The sequence below is a fragment of the Penicillium rubens genome (genome assembly GCF_028828025.1).
Source record: "Penicillium rubens strain IBT 27055 chromosome Unknown utg000002l_segment0_segment0, whole genome shotgun sequence".
NCBI classification, from domain to species: Eukaryota; Fungi; Ascomycota; class Eurotiomycetes; order Eurotiales; family Aspergillaceae; genus Penicillium; species Penicillium rubens.
The window spans coordinates 2,305,275-2,330,513 of NW_026890600.1; the positions used below are offsets into that span (position 1 = coordinate 2,305,275).

Genomic DNA, 25,239 nt, shown 5'->3' on the forward strand with positions numbered 1-25,239 from the left:
TCTGACAATGCACGTTGTCGCGGGATACTGGAAACCCGCCGGGGAAAGTCCCCACATCTTTTCAAGCGGCATCGGATCCCCACAATTCAACGTCTTAAGCGAATAATCTCAGTCTGCAAAAGACTTGGTCCAGCAGAGTTTGCATATCCCTCTTGAAGTCAATTTCTTGGGGGCAAGCCACTCCGGTGCCAAGAGGCGACAAAAGGTTATTGTCCTCACGCGCACAGAGGAACTTAGAATATTCGTTTTGCCGCGCCTTGGCTTTCTTTCTTTTTGGACGAGATTTTGACGAGTGCTATACCTTTCTCCGACTCCGCATCCCCACGATTTCTTCCCCTTTTCTAATCCCCGGGTTCTCTCTCTTTTTCTTGGGGCAAATCGACAGTCCGGGGCTCAATCCTATTTAGATCTTGTCCACCCTCCTTCTGTTCTGGAAATCGTGGTGTGGACTTTCTTCGTTTCCTCTTCAATTTTCTCCCTTTCAGCCGCATCTCATATATACCTTCACACGTGGTGATCGTCCTTCCTAGGGCGTACATCTGACTGCCTCTCTGCATCTAGCATTGTGGATCAAGGTCATCTGGTAACGGAGGCTCTTGCAATTCTTCTTCAATTCTTCTATATCAAACCGCCACAATGTCTATCCTGAAGCTAGTCGAGGACCGGCCGACGCCTCGCGCGGTCTACAACTGGAGAATCTATCTTTTGGCCGCGGTGGCCTCATGCACATCCTGCATGATTGGCTACGACAGTGCTTTCATCGGCACTACCCTCTCTCTTGCCTCCTTCAAGAGCGAGTTCGGATTCAACGAGATGTCCAGTGCTACGCAGGATCTGATCAGCGCAAACATTGTCTCGTGCTACCAGGCCGGTGCCTTCTTTGGTGCCTTCTTCGCGTATCCCATCGGTCACTTCTGGGGTCGTAGGATTGGCCTGTTGTCTGCTGGCTTGGTTTTCACTCTCGGTGCTGGTATCATGCTTGGTGCTAATAGCGACCGAGGACTAGGCCTCCTTTATGGTGGCCGAGTCCTCGCCGGTCTTGGTGTCGGAGCAGGCTCTAACATCACCCCAATTTACATCTCCGAATTGGCTCCTCCGGCTATTCGGGGTAGATTGGTTGGTGTGTATGAGCTGGGCTGGCAGATTGGTGGTCTTGTTGGATTCTGGATCAACGTGAGTTATCCTTATCGCTTTTTGTCCGACTTGCCTTGTTGGATGCTAATGCAATATCAATAGTTCGGTGTTGACGAGACCATGGCACCGAGCCACAAGCAATGGCTTATTCCTTTTGCTGTTCAGCTGATTCCTTCTGGTATGTTGCTCATTGGTGGCTACTTCATCCGGGAATCGCCTCGTTGGCTGTTCGGACGCGGTCGCCGTGAGCATGCTATCAAGAATCTTTGCTGGATCCGCCAGCTGCCCGAGGACGATATCTATATGATCGAGGAGATCGGTGCCATTGACCAGGCCCTGGATGAACAACGCCGTAGCATTGGTATTGGCTTCTGGAAGCCCTTCAAGGCCGCCGGGACCAACAAGAAGGTTATGTGGCGTCTGTTCCTTGGAGGTGCACTGTTCTTCTGGCAGAATGGATCTGGAATCAATGCTATCAACTATTACAGTCCCACTGTCTTCAAATCGGTAAGTCGTAACTCATTGCGATGCGAGCGCTGATGACCAATGCTAATGATGCTTCCAGATCGGTGTCAGGGGTACCAACACTAGTCTGTTCACAACTGGAATCTTCGGCGTAGTGAAGACTGTCGTGACTTTCATTTGGCTGCTGTGGCTGATTGATCACGTCGGTCGCCGTAACCTGTTGTTGATTGGCGCAGCAGGTGGTTCCGTGTGTTTGTGGATTGTCGGCGCGTACATCAAGATCGCCCAACCCGAAAATAACACGAGTGACAGCTTGAGCGGCGGTGGTATCGCAGCGATGTTCTTCTTCTACCTGTGGACCGTCTTCTATACCCCAACCTGGAACGGTACCCCATGGGTCCTAAACTCGGTAAGCATCCCACATTAAAATCCCCTGGGCATTGGAACATTGCTCCAATACCTAGTCGATAAGCGAGCCTTGAAACAGCGCTAACAGGGCCTGCAGGAAATGTTCGATCCCAACATGCGTTCCCTGGCACAGGCATGCGCCGCCGCTTCCAATTGGTTCTGGAACTTCCTCATCTCGCGCTTCACTCCGCAGATGTTCTCATCAATGGGGTACGCTGTATACTTCTTCTTCGCATCATTGATGATTCTGTCCATTATCTTTGTGTACTTCCTCATCCCTGAAACCAAGGGTGTTCCCCTGGAGAGCATGGACCAGCTCTTCGACATCAAGCCCGTGTGGCGTGCCCATGGGCAAATGCTCGCTCAGCTGCGCGAGAATGAAGAAAGGTTCCGCAACGACGTCGAGGCCGCCGGCATTGACGTGGGCAAAGTCCGCCCTGAGCAAGTTGAGGATAATGCGGTTGAGCCAAAGTATGCTTGAACCATGCGGTCGATCTTTTCCGTGTTGATATCGTTTGTGGCGTTGTGCAAGTTGTTGCAACGTTGATTGCCGGCAAAGCCTCAGCTCATTGTTGGGATGATTCGGATTGGACATCTTGTGATCTTTGTGTAAATGCCTAGTTTATATACACTTCGCTGAACGAGTGTAAAGAAGCAAATGATCCAATGAATATACCCCCATGTGTTTCAATTCGCCCTTCTGGTGGCCATTCTCGACACATCGTAAGATCAAATAGATGCTCGTGCATCACAAATCACTATATCCAGTAAAACCATATCAGTATGTAGCTAGTTATTCGACTTCGCCAACAAGTTAACATCGATATCCACAGGCTGACCTGACTGCATAGCCTTCTGAACAGCCTCACAAACAATCAAAGCACGTAAACCTTCTTCGCCAGTACAGCTAGGAACAGCGTGGCCATTGATAACATCAACAAAATGCGCAAGCTGGAGATCAAAAGGCGCCTCCTCATCTGGAAGCGGAATCCGCTCAACCGTCAATGGTGAATTCCAGCTCTTCTCGGGGCTAGCATCATAACTCCAGCGGGTCAGATCCGGCACACTAAGCGAAGCATCCGAGCCAAAGATGCGATAGAAGTCCGAGTCACCACCAGTCGTCGACCGCGGGATGAGCGGGTTCTCGCCCGTGCCAGTCTCGAAGTTATGCGGCGAGGGCGTCGCATCGCAGACTAGAAACGTACCGACAACACCCGATGCAAAGCGCAGTGTCAGGGCGGCACCTTCGTCGGCATTGTGCGGTGGGCTTGGGCGCTGTGGCAGCGTGCGCTCTGCTGTCACACGCACGATAGGCCCGAAGAAGTGGTGCATCAGGTCGATGTCGTGAACGAGGTTAATAGGAATGACACCGCCTCCGCGCTCGTTCGATGCGCGCCAGTCTGCGGGTGGGGCGAAATATGAATCTGGCTTAAACAGGGTCCACAGACCGTTGACGGCAATGGGGCGGCCGAGAGATCCAGCATCGAGCACAGCTTTCGTGGCTCGTACGTAGGGGTTAAAGCGGCGGTGGTGGCCGACTAGGAGCTTGAGATGGGCGCGCTCTGGAGCTTGGGCGAATTCCAGTAGGGAGCGGCCTGTTTCCAGTGTATCGCTCACAGGCTTTTCGAGGAGGACGTGGACTCCGCCTGCCAGGAGCTCCTTTGCGACTGGGACATGAGTGTGGTTTGGTGTGCAGACGATTGCTGCGTCGGGACGGTGGGGCGATGCAACTAGTGAGGCCACAGAAGGGTAGTAATTGGTTTTGAGGCTGGATGCAGTTGCTTCGCCGGTTGGCATGGGATCAACCAGGGCAGTAAGCTCTGTTGAGGGGCTCGAGATAACGGATTGCGCGTGGCGAGGGCCAATAAGGCCGGCACCGACAATGGCAAATTTGATGGGCATGACGATGGTTGAGGTCAAAAGCGAATTTCTGAATTAATAGAATGGGTATGAAATTCAATCCGGTGGCTTTCGTGTTTCTTTTAGTAGCAGAAAATGTGATATTTCCCCGGATTCTGAGTAGCATTGACGATTCGGCGCCGGTTCTCCGGTCATGTTCGGACCCGGAAAATATCTCACCGGGTACCTGCGGGCGGTTTGTTTCAATGGCCAGGAAACCATTCTGAGAGGAAGCAAAATTCCCCGATGTGGAACAGTGGAGTGGTGGAGAGGAAGTGGAACTGGCGGGAAAACGCAAAAGGGGGAGTGTTTACCCGCCCATGTGACTTGCCTCGTCATCATCATGCGAATCCCTCATAACTAGGTAGGTAGCAGGCCAGGGAAAACGTTCATCACCAAACTGTAGGGGATAATGTTTTGTCGCAGTCGTTATGGTATCTTTCATCTTATAACGTAGAAAACCCCTAATATCGTTGGTTGCCCACCTTGGAAGACATCCTCGCCCCTTATCTCTCCGCTTGGAAACTCTAAAGGGAAAAGAAACTCTGGCGCGAAATCAAACTTTCATTTTACCATCATTCCAAAATGGCTTTCAACCGCCCCGGCATTGCTTCAATGTCCCTAGGTCGGCCATGGGTACATGACCTACCTGGCAAGCTGATGCAAGCCGCAGACCACGGCTTCCAGGGTATCGAACTCTTCTTCGACGACCTAGACTGCTATGCGCAGCGTGTATTTGGCGGTGATCATCTCCAAGCCGCACAGTCAACACGACAGATGTGCAAGCGCCTAGGCCTGACTATTATCTGTCTGCAGCCATTTTCCATGTACGAGGGCCTCATCGACCGCGCTGAGTCAGACCGGCTCATCAATGAGAAGCTCCCTAAATGGTTTACCCTAGCGCGGGCGCTAGGCACAGATATGATACAGGTTCCGTCAAACTTCCTAGGTCCAGACCCAACGACTGGTGCTGCTCGCACCACTGGCGACCGCACTGTCATTGTTCGTGATCTCCAGCGGCTAGCCGACTTAGGTGCCGGTGCTGGGTTCCGGTTTGTCTACGAGGCTCTATGTTGGGGCGATCATATTGATACTTGGGAAGCCTCGTGGGAGGTAGTTCGCGATGTCGACCGTCGCAACTTCGGTCTCTGTCTTGACTCATTCAATATCGCCGGTCGTGTATATGCAGACCCTGCTGCACCTTCAGGTCGTACACCTAATGCGGCTGCGGATTTGGCGGCCTCATTGCAGCGCCTGCGTACTGCCAACATCGATCCAGCCAAAATCTTCTATGTTCAGCTTGTGGACGGTGAGCGTCTTTCTGCCCCGTTGGATGAAAAGCACCCTTTCCACGTTGCTGGACAGCCTGTACGCATGAATTGGTCACGTAACGCCCGCCTGTTCCCTCTCGAGGAGTCGCGCGGTGGTTATCTGCCCATTATAGACGTCGCGCGCGTCTTCTTCGAAGATATCGGCTTCCGTGGCTGGGTTTCCCTTGAACTCTTTAGCCGGACTCTCGGAGAGACCGATCCATTTGTTCCCGCAGACCACGCTCGCCGTGGTATGGACTCATATAAGAAGATGGCTCGTATCTTGCGTTGGAATGAGCCTTCTGAAAACACCTCGGTGCCAATCCCGGCCCCCGGGTCGCCTGTTCAACACCGCCTCTAAGATTCTGCATTTTCATTCTGTATATCATATGTGCTGGCGAACGAGAACAAGAAGCAGAGTGAATACCTGAAGAGAGAGGACGGAGGTAAACAAGAAGGCATTACTAGCCTGACGAATCGAGCAGCAACTAAGGTTACATGATCGAGGCCCGAACAATATGGCATCTGTACATACATCTTTTAATGACTTTTGACGATATTCTTTTCGACATAACGCGGGTATACTCAGTTATTGCCAGGCCATTCCCAGGGCTCACTGGGCTTTAGTACCTAGGTAACATGTATGCTTTACCAATCATGGAACATTGAGGTCTACGATGGATCGGAATACAAACAAGGATTAGCTTGTGCGGTAGGGAAGTGGCAAAGTATGCAACATATAGTAGCAAATACGGCCGATAATGTCATGCTTGTGGCCTTGTTTATCTAGGCACTCTTGTTGTTGATCTTAAGAAGCTCCACCTCACTGCAGAATAGTTAGTTTCAAAGTAGTGCTATTCGATTGTGTAGACTTACAAGATCAAAGTAGAGCCTGCGGGGATCTTGCCAGCCGCCCTATATAGAAGAAGAACGTTAGAACACGCAGCGTGTGTGGTAAGCGGCTGTATGCCGAGTGTGTTCACTTACTTGTCACCGTAGCCGTAGTCGCTAGCATGTAATGTTAGTATTTATACAACTTCCTCTCGACGGACTTCACTCACGGGGAAATGGTCAGGGTTGCCTTCTCTCCCAGGGTCATCTGCAGAACGCCCTCGTCCCAACCTAATCAGATAGATAGTTTTAGCATGCAATGTAACAAGGCAAGAGATTCCATCAATGCATATATAACGATTTGATTGAAGACAAAATAAAACGACGAGAATGAGAGAGATACCCTTGATGACCTGTCCAACACCAATCTGAACGTTCAAAGGGCCACGGCCAGGGGTCCTGGAGCTATCGAACCTGTTTTGAATAATTAGTATTCAATTACCCATATCATAAGTCACATAGCTCTGCGTATGACAGTCAGCTTACTGCTTGCCCTGGAAGCCCTTGTTGGCCTTCTTAGCATCGTAGATCCATCCTGTGTAGTGGATAGAGACCTTGTCGCCGGAAGCAGGCGAGTCAGAGCCGTTACCACGAGTAATGATCTTTCTCTCGACACCCATATTGAATTCTGGTGTTGGTAGTCAACGTTAGAGTGAAAAAAGTAAGAGTTGAAAGAAGAAGTGAGGTTCGAGGGGCAACGCTGATTCGTAATTTTCTCAAAGTGGGGGGAAAGCGGGAGCGAATGATCTTCGATACAATCTACATGCCATGCCTTCAATCTTCAGAGTGAACATCTCACATCCCAGGAGAGGTTAGAAAGTGACCAAATACGCTCAGCATTCTCATGCAATTTTAATCTTGTGAAGTCATGCTGCGAAGACCGGATGTCTGCATACAAGACTCGCCCATCGTCCACGCATTGTGACCTTTCATTTCTAGACAGGACGCGACTGAACACTGCCCTCGATGGATCCGGAACTTTGCTAAAGCAAAGAAAAGCGCTATTTAAGGAATTCGACGTTAGAGCAATGTATTTACTGCTCGGGACAGACGAAAAGCTCACTGGGCTAGCATTGCCCAATCTAGTGGGTACTCGGTCTTTAGCCGAGCAATGCAGAAATGAAGGATATTTTCTGCTTTGGTGTACTCGTTGAGGTATATCAGGCATCGTGCGTGAGTCACTATGTGACGAGTTGGATGATCACCGGATTCATCGCCATTCTTGACTGCCAAATGCCACCACTTCTCTGATGTCTCGAACCAGTCCTTCGCCTTTTCATCCGATCCGACGGAGCTATGGGAGTAGCCAAGATTGTTTCGCAATGTGGCGGAGAGTAATGGGATTTTTGTGGAACAATTCTCTGTAAGCCTGCTCATTCTGCTCAATTCTGAGTGGCTCTTCCAGGCTTTCGGCAACTTGCGCTTGGTGAACCGGAATCAACGCATCTACACTTAGGATGGCTCTGCCACAACTAGCTATAACCAGAGCGTGGCGTGTCTCTTGATGCCGCAAGTCATAGCTAGCTCTTTTGTATCCTTTTGTTTGGATAAGTATTCATTCAATATGTCAATATCATAGACGGGGATTTGGTCAGAACAACCTGGAAAGAGAAGGTTGAAATAATGTGACATAGTAGGCTTGTCGGGTATAATCTTCGGAATATGGCCAACAAGACAGAGAAACGAAGGCCACTTGTAAATATTTCGGTGCTAAAAGTGTAAGGTATCGCTTTACCATATACCATATCCATTCTTCCGGTCTAGTCTATATCTATATCTGCAACAAATTCGAACCTTGGGATCGTCAGATACGATATTGACTTCGATAAAATCGACTTTACATCTTATTATATGTTGGAACAAACGGATCGACCTAGGGAAATTGCCTGTAACATTAGAAGATGGTGTATAAACTAGGGAATATGAATGAAAGCCAGACAAATTACATAGCTAGAAACCATATCGAATCGTATAGTCAGTCACTTCATTTGTTTTTCTCGGCCAGATGGCCGTTTTGAGGTTCCTTGGCGGGAAAAGTACCCTGCATTAGCGTGAGATTCAGGAGTGGATCATAAGCTGGGATCAGCGTATGATGTCGAATATCAAGGTGGAATGACCATTGGAATGGTGCCACCATATACATCCTCGCAGTTCACTGGTGCCTTTCAAAAATCGGACCAACCGCATCCTTATCCTTCGATGTCGATCGTTCAACATATACTCGTTGCAACTCTTGGGGGCCGTTGAAGATGAATTATATAAAGGGAGCTAAATTCTTCATCCTCACTCTCAATCACCATTCCTCATCTTTTCACTTAGCTCATCCTCCAAAGCCCAAACTGTCAACAAGATGGTCACTCTCCCTATTTCCAAGACTTTCATCCTGGGCACTGCCTTTTTTGCCTCTACTTCTTACGCCTTGAAGCTGAATGCCGTCTGGGCCACTGGAAGCTGGTCAGCCATCGGACCTCCCGGAGGATCGGGTAGTAGCGGCCACACCGACGGTTTCTCTCTCGTCAATGAAGCCGGTGAGACTGTTTGGAGTGACTCCTACCCTGGCGGCTATACGTCCTGCGGAGGTGGCTACGGCCACACCTTCTCCCTGACCGGTGGATGTCTCCCCGAGGGAACCGAGTACCATTTCAATTGCTGGAGCAAGTCGACAAATCCCGACAAATGCTCTATCCGAAACAAGGATGGAAGCAACATCGCCCTTGCAGATGGCCAGTATAGCACCCACTTCATCGGTATTGCGCTCGGCATAGATGGGTACTGTGGTACCTCCTGGGACTTGGGCGATGTTGATTGCCCTGCCAACACGCAAGGATTCACAGCCACTTATCTTGGTGATGAGGAGGGCTTATAGTTGAGCAGATTTATCTAAGATCGCCTGACTTCGGAGGGGAAAAAACGTCTCTCAGTTGGCCCAGGGAATTTTCATTCCCGTTCATCTCTCTCGTCATAAAATGTTTGACTGGTCACTTATCTTCGTGGAATGTGAGAACTTGCTCTTTATATAGATATATAACTTTGCACAGGCAGCTACCAGTCTAATTATTTGCACGAATTGTGAGATGTATCACGTCAACGAAATGATTATCAACCACCGGGTTTGTAAGTTTATTCTGCGACTTTTCGTGTCCGGCAAGGTCGTAAGCAGCGTGTAACAATGGCGCTGCTGAGATGAGCGGGTGTAGAGAGAGAGGGAGATCGAAGCATCTTATAGGCACCCGGCCAGACCGGGCCAACAGAGAAATAGCCTTGCTTTTGCTACAGAGGGGAGCCAATTTTGGCTACGTTTGGTCGCAAGTGGAAACGGGAAAAACAACTGCGGGGGAGGTTGAGGGCTACCTCGGTGGCCAGGTGGATTGGGATGGGAATAACTAACAGCAACACCTCGAGGGGCTCGTAACTGCTAGCGACAGCCAGCTTAATGTTGATAATTAAACTCCATAACTCGAGAAGGTCCAAATATCGTAGTGTCGTTGTCGCATACCTGCTTTTTGCAGAACCCACCTGTGTTGACTTCGCCGAAGCCGAAGTTTGCTTAGGACAGCAATTCAGCCCTGGCCGATAGGTGAACCTGCAGGACCTATACTAAACCATTCCCCGGGTGCCTCCTCACGTGTCCTCACATGTTGAAAAATGTAGGTGAACCTGAGCAAAGGCTGTTGCAGAATTCTACAATTGGGACTCTTTCAATAGTCGACAGTCATCCCTTCATCGAACAGGCTTTACCTAGATAGAAAATGGCAGCAGGCAGCAAAGACATCTTGGTGGAAGAGAGCTAATATCGTCAGAATAACGCAGGTGACAAGCACTGTTTCTTTGTGAATGCGACTGGACGGCCTGTTATTGGGCTGCTCCCAATCAAGATTACCCTGAAGGCAAGTTGTCGCCTTGCAAGAATGGCTAATATCTAACAAACTTTCTTGATCCTCGATTTGTTCCGATCCTCTCCAAATCGATATTGCCCTGAACCCATCAAGAGCCGCACGACAAACGGAAATAGACAAAACTCGATATTCAGATCGTCGGGGCAAGACAAATCGTTGGGACTACCAACCATCACGCACGACAAACGGAAACAGATAGGACTCGATATTTAGATCGTCGGGGCAGGACAAATCGTTGGGACTACCACCACCCACGCACAACAAACGGAAATAGATAGGATTATTATTGCGTATGAAGGACTGCATAATGTACTTTACACATCTGATATACCAACAGACCCCAGAATGGATTTTCGGGCATTGGAGTACCGTACTTTTTCGGAAATAATCCAAGTGCCAGCGCTCGGTCCAGTGGAGATGAACCTGACTTGGATCGACCAGGCGAACCATAGCATTCGTATAAGGGGTATGTGGGGCTTTATATCGCCGGACATTGCAGTCTGATCGCCTGAATGGGGCTTCTCGGCTTCGCGCCAGGCATGGGTCCTCTTATCGGGCACCTGCACATAGCCATCACATACTCTACCCGTGCTCGTGCAATGTCGACAGGCGGGGGAGCCTCGTCGCACTTTTATGTTGTATGACGGATTCCACATTGTGGACCCATCAGTAAATGGTGGATTAACGGACTCTTTTGGTTCCCAAAGGGCCATACTTTCACGTGATATATCCTGCTCGGAATTTTTAATGCGTTGATATTGGTTTTCGCCCAGCCATGGATCTTGTGCGTCAAGTAAGGCCTGGATATGCAAGGTCGAAAAAGCCTACGACATAAGGAGAGAAGATGTTATGAGCTGCCGCGTATAAACCCCACTCTTGGCGCCGATCCGCCAGATCTAGTACGTGGTCAAGTACGTGAATACATATATTGTAGATGGGTTTGTGCGCCAATATTGGATGTCAATATCCATTCTATGAGCATATGCTTGATGGTATTGTAGAATTTGTATGCTAGGCGTGTGAATTGTATTTATAAGTGACTATTATACCTCAATACACAGAGTAGTGATGCCAGATCTACAGTACCAGATAGATTGATATAATCGTAAGTGGACCCAGCATTTCATTGGCCCCTATGGAATACACACCGATATTTGTAAGATTGTCTATGGTGTAATTCATTTCCGGGGCCGTTGTTTTACGGGTCCAGATCGAAATATCCTTTTGGCAGCGACTGGACAGTGTACCGCAATATAAAAAATAAAAAAAAATAGAGGGACCTGACACATCCTGAGACAAGTCCTGATACATATATCGGCAGTTCTCGACACTTAATCTCCTTCACCATTTTCTGAAAGGATGATCTGGGCTAATAATAGATAAATGTGTCCACGGGTAGAGAAGCAGCTGGTCGGTACATAGTATTGTAAATAGAAGTGGTAGAACAACCTTGACCCCGTCTCTTTTGGGCAGCCAAAAGAAAGGCTGAACATTCAACATTCAGCAAGGCTGACCAACCGATAGCTGTTATGCGCAAGCCACTGTTGATGCCATTCCCCTCGAATCTGATGGACACCCACGTGACACGACAAGCCGTTTCACAATTTCCAAACAGCAGAGGCCTGAGCTAGGATATAAAGGATCAGGGGTAGGGTACTGTCACTAGAACTGTATCTTTAGGCTGAAGTTCAGCTCGGGGATATTTATTAGGCTCTAGACTCTGCGAGATTGACTTCGGGATACTTTGTGAAACCATACAGGGCTGAAAATGAAGGACCAAAGTCCGGGAGATAGCGTGTGAGAGGTGTGAGAGAAGTGTAGGAGAAGTGTTTGAGACTAACTAGCCGTACCATGGTCAGAACAATGGGGCTATGGAGCGATCCTTAGGGGGTTGGGATATGCTCAGATCCTCCAGGAAGAGCTGAAAAATGGCTTGGGCCTCTCTATCTGACAATGGCTTGGGTTGAGATTGTTGGGATATAAATATATGAGACTAGTACCGACTTCATTATCATTTTGATGGAGATTAAATCAGATTGGACGAAATTCAGGGGTATCCCCTCATTGGTTGTAGGGAAAATGAAGGTCCGCACGTTCTGGGCGCAGTCAAAGTAATTGTTGTCTATGTACGGAGTACGGACAAGTAAGGATGAGAATAGGTTGGGCAGTTACAATATACCTCTTATGGAGAGAAGGGAATGTATTGAGTACATATCTACATACGTAAAGAGTAAAATCAAATGATATACAACAGTAAAATGTATTCAATGATATTCGTAAATTACGTGGGGAAGGCCTTTTGGTGGCAGAAAGCCAAAAGTTCATCTCTCCTTTCTCATCCCTCCACCCCCCTAATCCGACTCTTATGTTTCATTGCTTTTTCTTTTCTTTTTCTTATTAATTATACTCGTTACTCCCGGATTTCGTTTCCTTTCGCCTCGGGGTTTCCTCCGTTAAACCTCGAAATCCAACGCCCGCGAGGGGCAATCCCCGTTTCGCTTCGCCTGTTGCGCTTAACGGTTACAACACCCGCGATTATTCTATCTGAAACACCTCTGTAGCACGGCTGGCAATACCTGGTACGTCGAGAAATTGATGCCCATGATCCCTGGTGCATGGGCAATTATAATTGCCGTCGCTATCACCCTGGTCCGACCCGCCCCATACGTGGTCAGCCCTGTCTTGGATGGGGACTGATTCGGAGGACTGATGTCTTACGTTTAAAACTAGTTTTTGATCACGTTTTTTTAACTCGGTAGTCTGCAGGTTCAGCCACCATTCGCCGTTCTTTCAGTCCCCTGTTACGTCTTCCCCTCCAAACCCGCACCGACGTCCCTATCTCCCCAATTCCGGCGCCCACCGCAGGTTACGATCAAGAAGTATCTCAAAGGAAGTAGCACCAACGGCGCATGTGACTGCGATTGGGATCTTCCGTAGCGATCACGAATCGCCTGTATACACGTTTTTGGACTTGGTCGGCGAACCTCCGCCAGGCTTATATTCGTATCGATATACGGCAATAGTCTACCTTACATTTTGGGTAAACAGTGGATCCGAAGATGGAGAACCAGGGCGCTTACCCGGAGTCTCCTATGGAGCAGGACGAGTCCTACCCATGCAAGGGCTGTGGAGAGGTAGGCACAATGTAGAGTGAGCGGGCAGGAACTTGACTAACCGTCGTGCCAGACTCTTGAAGAAGGGAAAGCGTTTGAGCTTGGTATGTCGGATAAGTGCAGCCTTTTTGGCATTTTCTCATGTCGCTAACCTCCTGTAGCTGGAAACCGATGGCATATTGATTGTTTCCGATGCAGTACATGCAGCACTCTGCTTGACTCGGACGCGCACCTTCTCCTTTTGGGTGATGGATCACTTATATGCAGTAACTGCACGTATAGTTGTAGCTCATGCAACAACAAGATCGAGGATTTGGCCATCTTGACGGGAGACCAGGCTTTTTGTGCTCAATGCTTCCGATGCCGGAACTGCAAGCGAAAGATTGAGAACTTGCGCTATGCGCGCACTTCACAAGGCATTTTCTGCATGGAATGTCATGAATCGCTAATGGCACGAAGACGAAAAAGGAAAGCCGGCGGCAGTAGTGGGAAAAAGCCACCGGGCCCTAATGTGAAGCTGGACAAATCCTTGCCCTCGTTGCCTCCCCACCTCCTTGAAGAGGCGCAAGAAATGGACGGGGAGAATAGCGAATATACAGGCACACCTGACCCTAATAGAATGCCGGAGACACCAGATCTAAATGATGAGAGACCTGGAAGTGCAATTTCAAATCAGCAGGCTGATTCAGGTAAGAACCCTTTTTTGCAGCCTAGATATCGCAGGCTACACTGCCTTAATGTGCCATTCATGGCTTCGTTCACATTGGATAATATGAACATACACACCGCTCTGTATTCTACCACCATTGACGCTACCGCCTATGTTGTTGTGGTTCACTTGATTTCAGAAATCAACAGCGCGTCTTGGAACTCTTGCTTACTCTCTCACCACAGATAATATTTTGCTTCCCTCCAGCACATACCGCAGCAGTCGTCAATCACTTGCGCGGAAAACTGACGATGACGGTGGTGAATTATTGATTCCTCTTGCCTTTGATCCTTCGGGTGAGGGTAATTCTTCCCGTGGTCACTCACAGACACGGCAGGAGCCTGCCCGTGAGTACTTCAATCATCAACCAGGCGAATCCTCACACAGGGCCTCACGCGAAGGCCGTGAATATCTGCAAGAACCCAATTCTCAAACACCCTCGGATAATCATTCGCCCCATATTGCCTATCAGGAGAAGGGCTGGGAACGAACCGAGGCCAATTCTCCCGATAAAGTACCATTACCAATCTCTGATTCGTCTAAGCTTGCAAAGGCAGGCTCTGCTCGCAGCTCATCTGATATACCGAGCAGCTTCAGAGAAACAAGCAACTATTCTGGGCCTACCAGCCCTGATCACAGCAGATCAAAGGAATCGCCCAGTGACGCAAAACGACACACTCCAATGGAAAACGTTACCTCGGCTCCAGCTCGTTCCTCGAACGAGCCTCGTCCTCACGACCACGGCTCAATGGAATCGCCGCGCTCTCAACCCTCCGGCTTGCCGCATCTGCCAAAGCGCGGTGATTCACTTGAAAGCAAGCTTCACCAAATTCCAAGGAAAGAGGTCGGATCCTCGCCTGCGTCATCTCAATACGGGGACTCCCCTATGCTCCGTAGTGACACTTTCGAACAGCCTATTCAATCTCCTGCTTTGCACACATCCCCACATGAACCACACCCATACGATGGCGCCGGCGCGTCAACATTGCTGCGATACAATAGCGGAGGCGACTTCTCTATGGACGAGGAGTTGACGCGCATAATCGGTGGCGATGACACAGTTGGGCAAAATAACGAATCATTCCTGCGGCGCGTCTCAAACTCTGTCCGCCATGGTCGTAGCTTCAGTGAGAAAAGTGTGCGAACGAGCAAGGATCTCAAGAACCCTCGCTCACCTAGCAATCGGAGCATAGCTGGGACGGAAGTTGGCAGCCCCGTCGCCGGATCGCAGAGCGAAGAGATCTCTTGGCTTCGCAACGAACTGCGCAAAGAACGTCTACGAGTTGCAGAACTAGAATCAGCCGCTCGCGCCGCAGCAGATGTCAAGCAGGTTAACACCGAGCTTTCCGAGAAGCGATCTACCATGGTCGTCCTTGACGCTCAGCGCGAGATCGTTCTGCGTGAGCTCACGGTTCTCACAGATCACATGGAGGCTGAAAAACGTGGTGGCACCAGTGGGCCATTGGATCTTGGCAAACTCTCCAACCATGTGCTGCGCGAACTAGCAGAGTCCATTCAAAAACTGAAAGACTCGTACGCCCCACAAATTGAAGACCTCATGCAAAAGCGCAATGACTTGTCTGAGGAACTGGAAGCCATGAACACCCGAAAGGAGAAGAGCTTCCAGGAATTCGAGCAATTGTCTATGAAGAACGCACAGCTAGCCGAGCTGAACAATCAGTTGGTTCACCAGATCCAAGAACTCTACAAAGCTACCGAAGGTCAACCCAAACCTAACGGTCTAGGCATTTCACACAACAAGCAGAGGTCGACGAACTCCATTGAAGTGATGAAACCTTCCTTGAACGAGTATCAGGGATCTGTGTCCACTGCTCAAATTTCAGAGGACTCAGAGCCTGCTACAGCTACTCTTGTGCCAGGCCCCCAGGTTGTCAGCATTCGCAAGGGCCAACCTCGCAAGTTTAACTGGAAAAAGGGTGGACAGAACGTCGCCAAAGGTGTCAAGGGTCTTAAGGGGGCATTCATGTCTAGCGAAGGAGGACAGACACCAGAGGGTGGCGGTGGCATCCCGCGTTCTCAGACTCAGGACCCTAGTCGCCAAGGCTTTGGTTTCTTTGGAAACCAGAGAGGCAAACAGGGAGGAAAGATGTCGCAGGCCGACAGCGTGCCTGTGTTGGCTGAAGTTGCTGCCGATGGTATGTTCACGATACTACCATTCAAGATATCAGTATAAGCTAATCATTTTCAGCACTTTTCGGCACCGACCTTGAAGCTCGCATGGAACATGAAAAGAGCATCATTCCGTCTATCGTCACGCGGTGTATCCAGGAAGTTGAATTGCGAGGTATGTTTTGTCGGTCGTTATCCAGACACTCGTTATACTAACGAATATAATCAGGAATGGACATGGAAGGAATTTACCGCAAGTCCGGTGCCGCTTCAGTCATTCAAACTATTCGCGAAGGCTTCGAACGCTCTCCATTTGATTACGACATCTCCGATCCCGATCTTGATATTCATGCTGTCACATCCACTTTGAAGCAGTATTTCCGAAAACTTCCCAGCCCCCTGATCACTTACGAGGTTTACGAACTTGTGATCGATTCTGCCGAGGTTAGCCCTATGTCCGCGCGAATTGAGCTCATGCAGAAGAGCCTACTCGAGCTGCCTCGTGTGCACCGCGACGTTCTGGAGTTCCTCATTTTCCATCTCCGACGTGTAGTTGAGCGCCACGAAGATAATTTGATGACCAGTCAGAATGTAGCGGTGGTTTTCGCGCCAACAATCATGCGACCTGAAAGTCTGACGCGTGAGATGACTGATGTCCAGAAAAAGAATGATGTCATGAAGTTCCTGGTGGAGAACTGCCAGGAAGTTTTCATGGGCATGCAGGGCTAGGGTTGATGATGTACTTCTCTTCTCATATTCACACGAATCTCTCATAATCGCTCTCTACCTTCTACCCTCATTGACCCTATTCTTAGGTGATAGTGAAACATGAATTAGGCTTCCCCTTCACATCATCCCCCGCCCCCTTTCTTTTCTTTTCTTTTCTTTTATTTTTGTACAGTTACCCCTACCTCCTTGCCCTCCACTCATACCTCTACTCGGCTCACGGTCAGCGCTGCACGCTTGATACAGATACCCTATCTTATCCTTTTCTCTTTTTCTCTCTTCATGCCCAATTGAGGCATGTTTGTGTGATGCTTGTTTCCGGATCTGAGCGAGAATTGAATTGAATTCTAGCGTTATGCAACTCTATAAAGTACTTCAAGTGAAATGGTAGTACATACAGCGGCGATCATGTACGTTAGTTAGGCTCCCAGTATGAAAGTCATGGATATCTGATTTGATATTGAACACTATCACAGGTGATATAGAAAAGTCATTTCGAATTGCGCCTTTCCATGGGGAATGTACGTTTGTGGCAAAGGATATTGACCACTGTAGCGTGAGGTAAGTATCGAAAAAATGTCCGCTCTATCATTTCCAGCCAACATGATCAGATCTCTAAAGTTCCATGTCAAGGATAAGTGAGTATTCTTCCAAGGTAAACGTAGAAAGTGTAGATGTGCCAGGTGGACATAGCTGGTCCAAGCACCCACCGCCTACGACATCGAGGCCACCCGAGCTCCCCCTCAACCCCGAAACCGCTCCCAAGCCTCATCGAAGGCCCTTGAAGTCCCCGAATACATAATCAACCATGTCCAAACCAAGCAAATACCTCCTCCTTTCTCTCCCAACCTCTATCGTCCCCTCACACCACCGTGATGACGCCCTCGAAGCAGTCTCGACCACCGTCTCCCCGGACAATGGCTCCACCACCTCCTTCCCAATCCCGGAGTTCAAGATCGGCACGCTAGATGCCCTTGTCCAGCAGGCAGAGGAGCTCTCCAAGCTCGAGGCTTCGTGCGAGAGTGTCGTTGCCAAGGTCGGCGATGCGTTGAAGAACATCCTTGAGGACGAGTCGCAGATTGAGCAGATGAAGGTTGTCAACGATAGTATGTCTCCAGCTTGGTATTGATCTGGCTGTGGAGGGAACACATCACAGTCTTGGAGATATTTCTGTGTTCTAGGTTCTGACCTGCCTACAGAGCCGGTCGATCAGTACCTGCGTACTTTCCAATGGAACAAAGTCAAGTACAGGGCCGATAAGCCCTTGGCGGAGTTGATTGATCTGCTGCAGAAGGTTTGTTGCGTCGCGCATAGACTCCAGGGGTCTGTTTGTCTTGAAGTTACATTCTAATGCGTTGTCGTCTACTATAGGAAGCCACCAGCATCGACAACGACATCCGATTCAAGTACTCCCAATATAACCAGGTCAAGAACACGCTGTCCACCCTGCAGCGGAAACAAACGTACGTATACTACGACGGAGACAGCGACGTGTGCATGTAGCATCCGAGAACCAGAATTAACCCGTTTACGCAGAGGAAACCTCTCAACCAAGTCCCTCGCCTCGGTGGTCGACCCGAAATCCATCATCCAGGACTCCGAATACATCGAAACCCACCTCGTCGCCGTGCCCGCCCAGCTAGTAAAAGACTTCCTCAAGACCTACGAGACCGTCGCGCCAATGGTGGTCCCGCGGTCCGCGCAGCTGGTCGCTTCCGACAGCGAGTTCACGCTGTACGCTGTGGCAGCGTTCAAGAAGCACAGCGCCGAATTCGTGCATAAGTGCCGTGAGCAGAAGTGGATCCCGCGCGACTTCAAGTACGTCGAAGGTGGGAAGGAGGAGGAGCGCAAGGAGGTTGAGCGCGTTGGTGGTGATGAACGTAAGGTGTGGGGTGAGACGCTGCGACTCGGTCGAACGGCTTGGAGTGAAGCTGTTATGGTCTGGATTCACATTTTGGTTCTGAGGGTGTTTGTCGAGACAGTACTGCGATATGGATTGCCGTTGGATTTCGTCTGTGCTTTGGTCCGGGTATGTTCGCTCTGCTCTACTTCTCGTTGGGCTTTTACTGGGGCAATGGCTGACTTCCCTTTCTACAGACACAAACTTCCAAGCAAGCAGACCGCGCAAAGCAGAACCTCGAGAATAAATACTCGTACCTGGCGGGCAATGCCTTTGGGCGGGACAAGAAGGGCCGTATGCAGCGGGATGATCCTGGCGAGATGCACGCAGGTGGTGAGGGCGGCGCAGACTACACGCCGTATGTGTTTTATGAATTCGGGTTCAACTAAGATTGCCTATTTTGCAAGGCATGACAGATACAAAGTTTCAAGAAGACGTTGCGTACATATACCACTTTTGGTACATCTAGCACAAACTAGCATTGGATATTTTTGCTTTTGCTTTCAATGACACGCATTCAAGCGAACAGCAGGCGGATATTTCCCATTGCCCATTCTCGGCCCAGTTCATAAGATGATGTGGAACAGCGATCTATATTGTCCACTCAGTATGTACAGCAAGCGGGAGGGGAATCAAGCACAAAAACACCATATCCAATCCGCTATACAGGACTCTTTTTATGTAAAGCCGGCCATAGATACATCCGTCTAATCTCAATCATATCCCAATCCCAAAGCAAAGAACCACCTTACTCCTTCTTGGCAGGCAAGTAACCCTTGGAGTCAAGGTAATCAATAATCTGCTTCACAGCATCCTGAACAGGCAACTCATAGTTCTTCACATGGACCTCAGGGTTGGCCGGCGCCTCATAAGGAGCCGAGATACCAGTGAACTCCTTAATAACACCCTCGCGAGCCTTCTTGTACAGACCCTTAGGGTCACGCTGCTCGGCCACCTCAACGGGGACATCAACATAGACCTCGACGAAAGGCAGACCGGTCTCCTCGCCGGGCGTGGCAACCTCGTGCAGCTGGCGGGCAGTGTCACGATCCTTGCGGTAGGGCGAGATGAAGGAAGTAATGGCGATGGAGTTGGAGTCGGCGAACAGCTTGGCGACCTCGGCAATGCGGCGGATGTTCTCGTTGCGGTCGGCCTCGCTGAATCCAAGGTCCTTGTTCAGTCCGAAGCGGATGTTGTCGCCGTCCAGGCGGTAGGCGTGGACACCACGGTCGCGGACGAGCTGGTGCTCCAGCTCGACGGCTAGAGTTGACTTGCCGGAGGCGGAGAGTCCGGTCAGCCAGATTGTGAGACCTCGCTGGTTGCGCAGCTCGGTGCGCTCGCTGCGGGTCAGGGCGCTAGCGTGGAAGGTGATGTTGCTGTTTTTGGTTAGGTTAGATTCGGGTACGGATTGCCATTGGGTATTGTACTCACGTAGACATTATTGAGGTATATGGAGTTAAGGAGGAGGGTGAAGGTTGAGAAGTAGAAATAGGGGAGAGTGGGACGGCCGCGTCACTGAAGATGTGATCATCGCGGGGTGTCGCAATTCCTTGGCGTTCTTATATCTACGTTTTATATGAGTCTTACATACTACCTAGGTAGGACTATATATTGTAGAATGTATAAATATGTACCTCAATTCTAAACCCATTTACATATAAAAGAATCTATAGGACGCCAGGAACCAGGAACAGGAACCAAATGCAGAAATTTCGGGGATTTCGGAAATTCCCCAATCACGCCACTTTGTAGAGACTCGAGAGCGCCTGGGAGAAAGTTAGCCGGGAAAAAGCCAGAAATCTCATTTCAACTTACAGCAGCCTGTCGAGGCTCAATAAACAAAGCCTTAGCCTCAACTAGAACCACAGGCTCCGTCCCATCAATCGGAAGGGTCTCAATACGACCTTCCACCCACGCCTTCCGACCCTCAACCTTAACAGTCTCCGCACGAAGGGCAACATATTGATCCGCCATAGCCGGAGCCCGGTAATCAATATTCAAGTTAGCCGTAACACCGACCTTATTAGGCAAAGCCGGGAAACAACAACGCGCCAGACCCTCATCTAACAACGTAGCCAGTAGACCGCCATGAATAATACCCTGATGACCGCAGACATCGCCGCCCAGATACATAAGCGAGATCATGGTCTTGCCCCCGCGCTCGCTGAATACATATGGCGGCACGACAATCCTCCCCGGTCCGGCTAGCGTTCCGGCTGTCAGGTTGCGTTCGCGCAGGGGCTCGGGGATTGTAAGGTGTGGGCGCGATTCGCTGAATTCGGGGTTTGCGCGGAGGGCCTCGGCGACGGGGTGGGTGCGGATCGCGTTATCGATTTCCGAGGTTGCGGAGTCCGTGGCAATGAATGCCGTCAGGGTCTCCTCGTCGGTTGGGGTGGCCATGATGCGTGAGACGGTTCGTTGGGTTTGGTAGGTTAGCCCGATGGTGAATGCGAAGACGGCGATTGAGGTGAAGCCGATGAAGCGACGGAAACGCGAGCGCTGCGCTTGGGGTGGAGTGTGAGTAGAGGCGGAGGGAGTCGCTGCGAATACTTAGTTCTTCTGCCGGGAATGATGGAGGCTGTCTATAACTTACCGGTAGAGTAGGACCGGGTATAGGGTCGCTTCGGAGCAGCGGAGAAAGAGTCGCGGATAAGAAGTCGTGAAGATAGTCTGGAGGAGAAGGAGATGTGAAGAGAAGGAAGAGTAGTAAAAGATTGACGGAACATCATAAATTATAAAGAGCGAAAAGAAAAAAAATAAAAACTTCCAAATTTGGAGATCTAGAAGGCGAAGTTGTTCAGGAAAGACTGGTTTGAGTGGATTCGAGATTTACCTCGGCATCTTCACTTCACCGAGAATATCCTTTTTATACAATATTGTAGTATTGTATCCTTTTATGTTCATAACTTCGATATTCAGTATTAGGGATAAGAAATATTATTCAAAAGGTTTCTTATTTCTTACATATGTACTTTATACTTATATTCGCAACGAACATACGTGTACGGAGTACTCCGTAGATAGTGTTAAACAAGACATACTAGTTAGGAAAATGACCGGCCCATATCAACTACCACGTTGTTACTTGATTCCATTGTCACTTAATAGTTATTGTTAAGACTTTCTAGCACCATACATCGATTTCAAGGAAATCTGGAAACTTCATTATCATGGTTTTACAAAAAGCCGGAGATATATACTCATGGATATATAACAGACCAACTCATCAAATCCTTCCGAATAGGCTAAATATCCCCTAAAAAGCATTCAGCTATAAGGCAAACCCCGCATAGACACTCATTATGAGATATTGAGTTGTAGTCCCTAGCATTTACTATTGTGGTGTCCGATTAGGCTATATGGGGGTTTTGGCTCAAGATGATAAATGATGCTCAAGATATGTTTTAGCCTTTAAATTTCTACACTTATTAGCTTATTAGAGAGAATCGATCTGCAAACCCTCCGGCAAGTTTCCCATCTTAGAAGGCCAACTGTGGAAGTCCGGTGGCACTTCTATTCTCCACCAGATCCCCCGCATGGAATCCCCCAAGTTTTGAAGTGCGTACGTAGGGGTATATGGGTTGATGTCTTATCCCACCGGAAAGATCTACATCTTAAAAGCGACTCATTGCCAGACTATTGCACCCATGTTTCAGACACCTACAGAACAGCTACATCCTCTCCGAATCGACTGGCCTTCCCAGTCTTCCAATTCGGAGTAATTCAAGATGATACACCCCAAGGACTGGCAAAACTCCCTCGCTCTATTTGTCTTCCTTTTTCTTTTTCTTTCCTCTTTTGTCAATGGACAATCCGACTTAGGTAGCAAGGGTGAACTCCAGGCTTTTGCATTCGACCTTGGCGGCGTCGAATTGGTCCAAGACCGCTTTTTGGAAAACCAGGACCGCACCCTGAAATATTTGAAAGAAATAGACGTTGACAGACTCCTTTATGTCTTCCGGGCAACACACGGACTCTCTACACAGCAGGCAACGCCCAACGGTGGCTGGGATGCTCCGGATTTCCCCTTCCGTTCGCATGTCCAGGGTCATTTCCTCAGTGCCTGGGCTCAGTGCTACGCTGTGCTCCGCGACCAAACGTGCTATGATCGAGCGATCTACTTTGCGGCCGAGCTGGCAAAATGCCAGGCCAATAACAAGGCTGTCGGTTTCACGGATGGATATGTATCTGGCTTCCCAGAGTCAGAATTTGCGAAACTCGAGAACGACACCCTAACAAACGGCAATGTCCCGTATTACGCCGTTCACAAGACTCTCGCAGGTCTTCTCGATATTTGGCGCTTGACAAACGACACCACCTCTCGAGATATCTTACTGTCCTTGGCCAGCTGGGTCGACAAACGCACCGAACCATTTAGTTACGCCGCAATGCAAAAGTTGCTACAAACGGAATTCGGCGGTATGAACGAGGTGATGGCTGATATCTACCACCAAACTGGCGACGAGAGATGGCTTACCGTTGCCCAACGGTTTGATCATGCCGTTATATTCGACCCGCTTGCGGCCAACAAAGACGAGCTGGACGGTCTACATGCAAACACCCAAGTACCGAAATGGATTGGGGCCGCTCGGCAATACAAAGCCACCGGAGAATCTCGCTACCTCGATATTGCCCGCAACGCCTGGGAAATCAATGTCAAATCGCACACGTACGCCATCGGTGGTAACAGCCAAGCGGAACACTTCCGTGCTCCAAATGCCATCGCCGCTTATCTTACCAATGACACGTGTGAAGCATGCAATTCCTACAACATGCTCAAGCTGACCCGCGAGCTGTGGCTTCTTGATTCCGACAACTCGGCATATTTCGACTTCTACGAAAACTCCTTACTCAACCATCTGCTGGGCCAACAGGACCCCCATGATCACCATGGCCACATCACTTACTTCACCCCGCTGAACGCTGGAGGTCGCCGCGGTGTCGGTCCCGCCTGGGGTGGCGGTACTTGGAGTACGGACTATGACTCATTCTGGTGCTGTCAGGGAACGGCGCTGGAAACAAACACCAAGTTGATGGATTCGATCTACTTCTACAACGACTCGACGTTGTTTATCAACCTATTCATGTCCTCTGTTTTGAAGTGGCCGGAGATGGGCATTACCCTGAAACAATCTACGACTTACCCAGTCGGCGATACATCGAAACTGGAAGTCTCTGGTAGTGGCGCCTGGACGATGAATATCCGCATCCCTGCATGGGCCTCGAGCGCAGAGCTGACGCTGAATGGAGAAGCTTTATCTGATGTTAAAGCTGCTCCTGGGAAATACGCTCAAATCTCACGCACATGGGCCGATGGAGATGTGATTGAGATCCGCTTCCCTATGACTCTGCGTACGGTGGCTGCAAATGATAATTCGAGTATGGTCGCAATTGCCTATGGGCCGACTGTTTTGTGTGGAAATTACGGCGAACAAGCATTGAGCAGTACTCCTACTCTCGCTCTTGACTCTATCAAACGCTCCGCGGCTTCTAGCCTTGATTTCACCTCCATTGCCGACGACAAGGATGTGACACTGAGTCCTTTCTATGACGCTCAGGGATACAATTACAACGTATACTGGGCTACTACGGGAAGTCTCGACGCTGCATAATGATTCTGAGCAGATCCCCGAATAGAGAAACAGTTATTTTTCAATCAATTATCTTATTATCAATATATGGATCTTGCTGCAATAGATGGACAACTTCTGTCATAAATTAAAAATAGGAATATACTCTTATATAGTAACAATCTTGCACTGAAAACCCTTGATTTCTGGTAGTGGCATCGCACGCTGAATCGATGCAGTCGTTTTGACCTCTAATAGTCTCTCTCGACTATACTTTGGTAAGGTGCACGGTAGAAGTCGGGTTTAAGCCGTCGACCAGATGGTAAGCTGCCTACCAGCATTGCACAGTTTCTTTCTGATCTCGACATGCTTTGAACCTGACATGTCAGGCTCGGGAAGTGCCCGCAGGGCTTCGCCTACCGCGGTAACCATGTTGAGGAAGGAGTCCCCATAAAATCAAGGAGTTGTTCTACAACCTTTCTTAGGTCGGAGAAACATAGAAGTACAGGTAGTATTAGAAAGATGGCTTCATATCGTGGTGGAGTCTGTGTCCACATATATACGAGTAGAGAGAGGAGGTCATCCGCCGAGATCTCACGGTCGCTATAGCCCTTGACGAAGAAGTCGGCCCGAGATATAGCGGAGCGCCGTATAAGCATGTTGAAGACCACAAAGCGTAACCGAGGATGCCGTGCGAACCGGCCCGACTTGTTGCGTATTAGGTGCCGGCACCACTCTTCAAACTTGACCGTGCGTGTGCGGGAGGCCTAAAACTCGGCCTTGCTATACGGAAAAAGGGTCGGGAAGGCGAGGGAGAGTATAGGCTGGCTACCACTAAACTCGAGTATCGGAGTGGGCCTAATAAAAGGTAGGATGAGGTGGCGACGCTACAACAGTGCGCCCTTAGGCTGAACAGAGGACTCCTCGGGTGGCGGGCGGGCTATAAAGACGATATTGCGTAGTATAGCCTCCTTGTCTAGTTCGTTCACGAGGTTAGGAATCGAGACCTAAGTCATCCTAGATAGGGGGGTCTTACTAGAACGGCGCCGGTGGATCCTTGGGCTTAATAGGCTAGATTTGGGACGGGA

General features: G+C 49.5%; 10 protein-coding genes across 10 annotated transcripts; 6 read left to right on the top strand and 4 right to left on the bottom strand.

The window, feature by feature from the left end:
* Window positions 1-636: 636 nt before the first annotated feature.
* Window positions 637-2,488, top strand: N7525_003335 (sugar porter family MFS transporter; the record flags this gene model as incomplete). The annotated part of the gene is made up of 4 exons (XM_002559214.1): window positions 637-1,173; window positions 1,237-1,641; window positions 1,700-2,008; window positions 2,105-2,488. 4 exons carry the CDS (start codon window positions 637-639, stop codon window positions 2,486-2,488), a joined length of 1,635 nt encoding a protein of 544 aa, XP_002559260.1.
* Window positions 2,489-2,796: 308 nt separating this feature from the next.
* Window positions 2,797-3,909, bottom strand: N7525_003336 (Gfo/Idh/MocA family protein; the record flags this gene model as incomplete). Its single annotated transcript, XM_002559213.1, has 1 exon — window positions 2,797-3,909. The coding sequence occupies one exon, from the start codon at window positions 3,907-3,909 to the stop codon at window positions 2,797-2,799; it is 1,113 nt and encodes a 370-aa protein (XP_002559259.1).
* A 582-nt stretch (window positions 3,910-4,491) lies between these two features.
* N7525_003337 (sugar phosphate isomerase/epimerase family protein) lies at window positions 4,492-5,577 on the top strand (the record flags this gene model as incomplete). Its single annotated transcript, XM_002559212.2, has 1 exon — window positions 4,492-5,577. The coding sequence occupies one exon, from the start codon at window positions 4,492-4,494 to the stop codon at window positions 5,575-5,577; it is 1,086 nt and encodes a 361-aa protein (XP_002559258.2).
* Window positions 5,578-6,002: 425 nt separating this feature from the next.
* On the bottom strand, window positions 6,003-6,727 carry N7525_003338 (FKBP-type peptidyl-prolyl cis-trans isomerase; the record flags this gene model as incomplete). Its single annotated transcript, XM_002559211.1, has 6 exons — window positions 6,003-6,042; window positions 6,093-6,131; window positions 6,204-6,224; window positions 6,278-6,338; window positions 6,451-6,521; window positions 6,594-6,727. 6 exons carry the CDS (start codon window positions 6,725-6,727, stop codon window positions 6,003-6,005), a joined length of 366 nt encoding a protein of 121 aa, XP_002559257.1.
* Window positions 6,728-8,457: 1,730 nt separating this feature from the next.
* N7525_003339 (uncharacterized protein) lies at window positions 8,458-8,973 on the top strand (the record flags this gene model as incomplete). The annotated part of the gene is made up of 1 exon (XM_002559209.1): window positions 8,458-8,973. One exon carries the CDS (start codon window positions 8,458-8,460, stop codon window positions 8,971-8,973), a length of 516 nt encoding a protein of 171 aa, XP_002559255.1.
* Window positions 8,974-13,062: 4,089 nt separating this feature from the next.
* On the top strand, window positions 13,063-16,684 carry N7525_003340 (uncharacterized protein; the record flags this gene model as incomplete). Its single annotated transcript, XM_061212671.1, has 6 exons — window positions 13,063-13,137; window positions 13,190-13,220; window positions 13,278-13,805; window positions 14,011-15,981; window positions 16,035-16,130; window positions 16,185-16,684. The coding sequence occupies 6 exons, from the start codon at window positions 13,063-13,065 to the stop codon at window positions 16,682-16,684; spliced, it is 3,201 nt and encodes a 1,066-aa protein (XP_061069692.1).
* An 805-nt stretch (window positions 16,685-17,489) lies between these two features.
* N7525_003341 (H(+)-transporting V1 sector ATPase subunit C) lies at window positions 17,490-18,970 on the top strand (the record flags this gene model as incomplete). Its single annotated transcript, XM_002559207.1, has 5 exons — window positions 17,490-17,787; window positions 17,881-17,975; window positions 18,053-18,144; window positions 18,218-18,710; window positions 18,779-18,970. The coding sequence occupies 5 exons, from the start codon at window positions 17,490-17,492 to the stop codon at window positions 18,968-18,970; spliced, it is 1,170 nt and encodes a 389-aa protein (XP_002559253.1).
* Window positions 18,971-19,329: 359 nt separating this feature from the next.
* Window positions 19,330-20,020, bottom strand: N7525_003342 (adenylyl-sulfate kinase; the record flags this gene model as incomplete). The annotated part of the gene is made up of 2 exons (XM_002559206.1): window positions 19,330-19,957; window positions 20,013-20,020. The coding sequence occupies 2 exons, from the start codon at window positions 20,018-20,020 to the stop codon at window positions 19,330-19,332; spliced, it is 636 nt and encodes a 211-aa protein (XP_002559252.1).
* A 297-nt stretch (window positions 20,021-20,317) lies between these two features.
* On the bottom strand, window positions 20,318-21,307 carry N7525_003343 (PaaI family thioesterase; the record flags this gene model as incomplete). The annotated part of the gene is made up of 3 exons (XM_002559205.2): window positions 20,318-20,347; window positions 20,397-21,121; window positions 21,175-21,307. 3 exons carry the CDS (start codon window positions 21,305-21,307, stop codon window positions 20,318-20,320), a joined length of 888 nt encoding a protein of 295 aa, XP_002559251.2.
* A 1,002-nt stretch (window positions 21,308-22,309) lies between these two features.
* N7525_003344 (uncharacterized protein) lies at window positions 22,310-24,193 on the top strand (the record flags this gene model as incomplete). The annotated part of the gene is made up of 1 exon (XM_002559204.1): window positions 22,310-24,193. The coding sequence occupies one exon, from the start codon at window positions 22,310-22,312 to the stop codon at window positions 24,191-24,193; it is 1,884 nt and encodes a 627-aa protein (XP_002559250.1).
* Between the last annotated feature and the right edge of the window lie 1,046 nt (window positions 24,194-25,239).